Source organism: Oncorhynchus mykiss, chromosome 17 (assembly GCF_057628025.1).
Source record: "Oncorhynchus mykiss isolate SJ-2025 chromosome 17, ASM5762802v1, whole genome shotgun sequence".
NCBI classification, from domain to species: Eukaryota; Metazoa; Chordata; class Actinopteri; order Salmoniformes; family Salmonidae; genus Oncorhynchus; species Oncorhynchus mykiss.
In genome coordinates this window covers 54,874,323-54,880,000 of record NC_143038.1, presented here as the reverse complement: position 1 = coordinate 54,880,000, position 5,678 = coordinate 54,874,323, and the positions used below count along the sequence as shown (strand labels likewise).

The following is a 5,678-nucleotide window of genomic DNA, read 5'->3' as shown; positions in this document are numbered from 1 at the left end:
TGTAGAAAATAGTAAAAAATAAAGAAAAACCCTTGAATGAATAGGTGTGTCCAAACATTTGACTGGTACTGTACGTCGTCAATTTGGGCACCAGAGGTGTTCGTGTAGCCTTTCCCATCTCATTAATAAGTTTGTGAGCTGCTCTCATTTTATTATTCAAATGCTTTAATCAATCAACAGTTGTGGGCAAACATAGGCTGGTCGTACAAGGAAAAGGCTAACAATAATAAAACATTTGTTTCATGTATTTAGTTAATTATTGAAGAGGTTATTTGAGTAAACATTAATAAACAAGTCAATCAGATGCTCTCCATGTGTAGGCTTTATTACGGTGTGTCAACAGGTAGTCTTTCTGTGGGGTCTTAGTGGTGACAGAGACTAATAATACGTTTCTCACCATTGGGAAAAGAGCCGATGGCAGCAGATGGAACCCCTGCATAGATGCCACGGAAACCCCCAGCCTTGGTGAAGCCCTGCTGGCTTTGCAGTCTGGTCTTAATGGTGTCCAGGGGGAAGAGGGTGAGGTCCACGCACATCCCAGCACAGCCCCCCGCCTAGCATGTAGCGAACAAACACAGTCATCTTCAGGCATCTCAGAAACACTGCATAGTCTAGCAGAGAGAGATGACACACAGAGACAAACACTCATCCGGGAAACTCGACTCACACAAAAATCCAAATACACACACAATCTCACACACTCTGAGAGACTTAAGAGATATTCTGACAGCATAGTGATAAGGAATTCAACAAAGAGCCATTGTTTTTGCTCCCACACTGAGCCATCACCATAACGAACATGGAACATGTCCTTGAACAGTTGGATACGTTACTCTCTTTCCCTACTTTTAACCCATTTAGAAATAATTAGGAAAAGGCCATTCTGAATGTTTCCCATGATGCTGGTACTAACTCAAATAATTATGGTTGAGCAATGACATTATCTTTGGGTACTGCCCAACCCCTTTGGTCCAGTGCAACATTTACACCTGTTAAGGAAGTGATTTGGTGGACCATAGTCCTGTGATGAGTTACATTGCCTGACCTGGAAATTTGCATTAGTTTCCCGAGCAAATTCCAAGACTTTAGCTCAGCGGGCTAGCATAGTCCTACGGTCTGCAGACGACCCAGATTCTAACCCAGATGGTCATACAATGCACACATTTAGGAATAAGAACATAAGGCACTTTATACTAAGTTGCTCTTATAACTGTATTAGCACGGTAATTACTCAGGATACAACATTGTGTCAATATGTTGTTACATAGCCTTGTATTTGCTTTGTAACACCATAATAGCTAATGGAGTGAAGTGGCTGTTGTATGTGTTAGTCATTTTTCCTTCTGAAATAGGTGCACACGTTGTAGCCTTTATTTAACTAGGCAAGTCAGTTAAGAACATATTCTTATTTACAATGACGGCCTACCCCGGCCAAACCCTAACGACGCCGGGACGCCGCCCTATGGGACTCCCAATCACGGCCGGTGGTGATACAGCCTATTTTGAACCATGGTCTGTGGGGACGCCTCTAGCACTAAGATGCAGTGCCTCGGCCGCGGCGACACTCGGGAGACCTTAAACTTTGCATTGGTGCAAAGGAAATAAGGCTCTAAAAGTTTAGCAATGTTGACTATGGGAATGGGTGAGACAGATCATAAGGTCCTTATCAAACTATGCTGCGCTTAACTTTCTGTTTTCCTTATCAAACTCACCCATGATAACCACTGAAATCTTTACCATATTATAGCAAGCACAGTAAGCACACTTGCAGAATGACACACAACACTGCATAAAATAACACACTTGAAAAGGTCAAGTGGCGTTGTAGCTGAGAATTTTCAGCTAGCTAATGGTGTTGCCAGTGCTTCCTAATCCATTACTGACCTTCCAAATGAGGGTGACAGTTCATTGTGAGCCAAACCTTTGCTGTCAGCGGTGCTGAAGACTAGTGACAGTTAGCACGCAACATTATCGTGAGCACTTGTTTAGGCAATAATGCAAAATCGTTTTGGCTGGTAAATTAGTCGAAATACAGACAATTTGCTTGCTTGCAAGTTAGCTTAATTAATATTGCAAGCACAATAAGAAGACGAGCAGTGCGGTATTACACGATGGAGGAAATTAAAGACATTACCACTAGCGAAGCAGTGAATTCTCTTTTTTCCATGTTAGTCTTCTATTGTCAGCTTTCACGTTGCCGTTCTGAGAATGATTTACAACTATGGGGCATTTTTTGACACTTCACTGCAGTCAACATTTGCTTATCAAGGACGCTGCCATCTTTGCTTAATGTATTTCCGCGTGACGTCCTATGAGTAACGTGCGGATCACGAGAAACATCTTCTTCGGTGGGTTTATCGGCGGCTGGCATCCAACGTCATGGTGCATTACCGCCACCTACTGTACTGGTGTGTGGCCCAGAGACACGGAGAAACCACTGTAAATCCTATATGTCAGACCCGTTTCTCTTAAAAAATATAACAAAATATATGACTGTATCTAATGATGTTCTACTCTGTATGCTCTTTAAATTCAATACATGTATCCCCTTCTCCATCATACTGGATCCAGTGGAGGCTGCTGAGGGGAGGATGACTCATAATAATGTCTGTAATAGAGTGAATGGAATGGTATCAAACACATGGTTTTCATGTGTTTGATACCATTCCATTCACTCAATTATACTCCATTCCAGCCATCATGATGAGCTGTCCTCCCGTCAGCAGCCTCCACTGACTGGATCTCAAACCTTCTCTTTCCCTCACTGCCCACACTATGTCAATACATGCTCCACTGTCTCTGTTTCCTGGCAGTAATCACACCTTCCTGTTGAATGCTTTCCTATCACATTTAATGTCTTAATCAACTGGCTGTATCCCACCCAGCCTCGTAAAGATGTCCTCCTCTCTTCTGCCTCTTCCTGCCGTCCTCCCCTCCCCTTGGAATACATGCCAGACCTTAGTGTCTCTGTTTCATTGCTACCACCATTTTTGCACCACCATCCATATCATTCCCTTAGCATCTGCCTTGCTCATTGGCTCCTCCACATCCATCTATCCTAAGGGCCTGTTTACATGCTAAATCTATTGCAGGGATTTGTAATTTTGTATGAGCAGATTTGCCAAATTAAGAGACAACCCACTGGGCACAACGTCTAGTTTTGATTTACGTTTGCTTGAGTTGTCAACTAATGTGAATCCAATGTGAAATCAAAAAAACATTTCAACCTGTCATTGGATTTACTTTCAAAGTTGGGTGAAAAAAATACTAAATTCACTTACGTTGATTACCTTTTGCAAAGTCAATCAGTTTCCCACGTTAAATCAATGTGATCACATAATCTTTTGGTTGAAATTACAATTTTGCTTCTACCAGTTTTTACCCAGCGGGAAGGCTAAACATTCAAAATATTGAGTCTCTGATAACCTTACTTTGAGACATGAAAGGCATGTTTAATGAGATTAGGGGTAAGCTAAAGAATGAAGAATAAAACGATTTTGTGAATATAGTTTAATTGTGTTGTCTGTGGCCTAATCCTCCTTTTTTTTCTCTCTCTCTCGCTGTCTATCTCTCTCTCTCTCTAGCTCTCGCTCTCACACTCTCTCTTTCTCTCTCTTTTTGTCACGCCCTGACCTTAGAGAGACGTTTTTTAGAGAGCCTTATTTCTCTATTTGGTTAGGTCAGGGTGTGATTTGGGGTGGGCATTCTATGTTGTTTGATTCTATGTTTTGGCCAGGTATGGTTCTCAATCAGGGACAGCTGTTCTTCGTTGTCTCTGATTGGGAATCATGCATAGGCAGCCTTTTTTCCTTTTGGTAGTTGTGGGTAGTTGTCTTCGTTTGTGCATGTATAGCCTTACGGAGCTTCATGGTCGTTTGTTGTATTATTGTTTTGTTGGCGACATTTGCAAATAAAGAGAAATGTACGCTCACCACGCTACACCTTGGTCCATTCCATACGACAATTGGGACACTTTTTCTCTCTCTTTCTCTCTCTCTCTTGTCTCTCTCCCAATTCAATTCAAAGGGCTTCATATGCATGGGAAACAAATGTTTACATTGCCAAAGCAAGTGAAATAGGTAATAAACAATAGTGAAATAAACAATCAAGAATGAACAGGAATCATTACACCCACAAGTTTTAAAGGAATAGACACATTTCAAATATCATATTATGGCTATGTACAGTGTTATTAAAACACATGTATTTAACCTTTACTTAACTAGGAAAGTCAGTTAAGAACAAATTATTATTTACAAAGACATCCTACCCAGGCTAAACACTAACCCGGACAGCGCTGGGCCAATTGTGCTCCGCCCTATGGGACTCCCAATCACAGCCAGTTGTGAGATGCAGTGCCTTAGACCGCTGTGCCACTCAAGAGTTATAACGATGTGCAAATAGTACAAAAGGGAATACAAATATGGGTTATATTTACACTAGTGTTTGTTCTTCATTCTCTCGCACACGCACGCGTGCGTGCGCGCACGCACACACACACACACACACACACACACACACACACACACACACACACACACACACACACACACACACACACACACACACACACACACACACACACACACACACACACACACACACACACACTCTCTCTCCCTTGTCCTGTGACATTACAAAGTTGTAGGGCATTTATTGCGGTCTTGTGCCCTGTACTCTCCTGCCATAGCATTCTGCTGTGCTGGGTCCATGTCGGTGTTCAGGTGAGTGCGTTCCTTTGGCACGCTAGCTTGGTTATTTATGGGCTCCTGTCACCCAGGCAGCACCTCGTATTAGGTGGGGGCAGAAGAAGGGCTACAACCCTTTACTCATCTTGGCCCCAATGATGTCTGGGCCCAGCACGCTCGGTTTGAAGCTCCATGCCTAACATCCATCTTATTGATGTGTCGCTCAGACTGATCCCATTGGTCGAGAGCTTTAGCTGTGGCAAGAATAGACTTCTATCTCTACTGCTCGGATCTGTAATAGGACGGAGGACAGAAGCCCTTTTGCCTTCAGAACAGCCTCAATTTGTCGTGGCATGGGCGCCACAAGGTGTAAAAAGTGTTCCACAGGGATGCTGGCCCATGTTGACTCCAATGCTTCCCACAGTTGTGTCAAGTTGTCTGGATGGCACTTAAAAATGTTGTCTTGCCCATTCACCTTCTGAGTGGCACACATACACAATTCATGTCTCAATTGTCTTAAGGCTTAAAAATCATTATTTAACCTGTCTCCTCCCCTTCATCTACTCTGGTTGAAGTGGATTTAACAATCAATAAGGGATCATCGCTTTCACCAGGATTCACCTGTTCAGTCTATGTCATGGAAAGAGCAGGTGTTCTTAATGTTTGGTACACTCTGTGTAGATTCAACAGATAGTTTACTGCCCTTTTAGGCCTACTAAAAATCAGTCAGCAACATCACTCGCCAGTCTCTGAAATGCAACCCCCAGGACCCAAATAAACAGAGGCAGAAATTACTGAGAGTAGCCGGCCTCAACTGGTGTGACCTGGGAAAACTTCCCACAAAATGAGTGAGGAGGAGGACATCATTTCCTGTACAGATGCCTTAAAACTCTCTCATTTAAATATTTAATATTGATAAATAATAGTTTCAGTTGTTTTGAGAGGAAAGTTATTATTCATATGTATATGCTGTATTCTAGTCAAGTCCAT

At 42.5% G+C, this 5,678-nt stretch overlaps 1 protein-coding gene across 2 annotated transcripts in view; it reads right to left on the bottom strand.

Annotated features, from left to right (window-relative positions):
* slc25a26 (solute carrier family 25 member 26) overlaps positions 1-2,376 on the bottom strand; it is a 68,830-nt gene extending 66,454 nt beyond the window's left edge. Inside the window, exons 1-2 of one of the 2 annotated variants that reach the window (XM_036950570.2) lie at positions 2,135-2,376; positions 398-554 (exon numbers count right to left, since the gene is read on the bottom strand). In XM_036950570.2, the coding sequence (XP_036806465.1) occupies positions 398-554; positions 2,135-2,167 (190 nt within the window). In that variant the 5' untranslated portion in view covers positions 2,168-2,376. The remainder of the gene's footprint in view (positions 1-397; positions 555-2,134) is intronic. The other variant, XM_036950571.2, reaches the window with a different exon arrangement.
* Between the last annotated feature and the right edge of the window lie 3,302 nt (positions 2,377-5,678).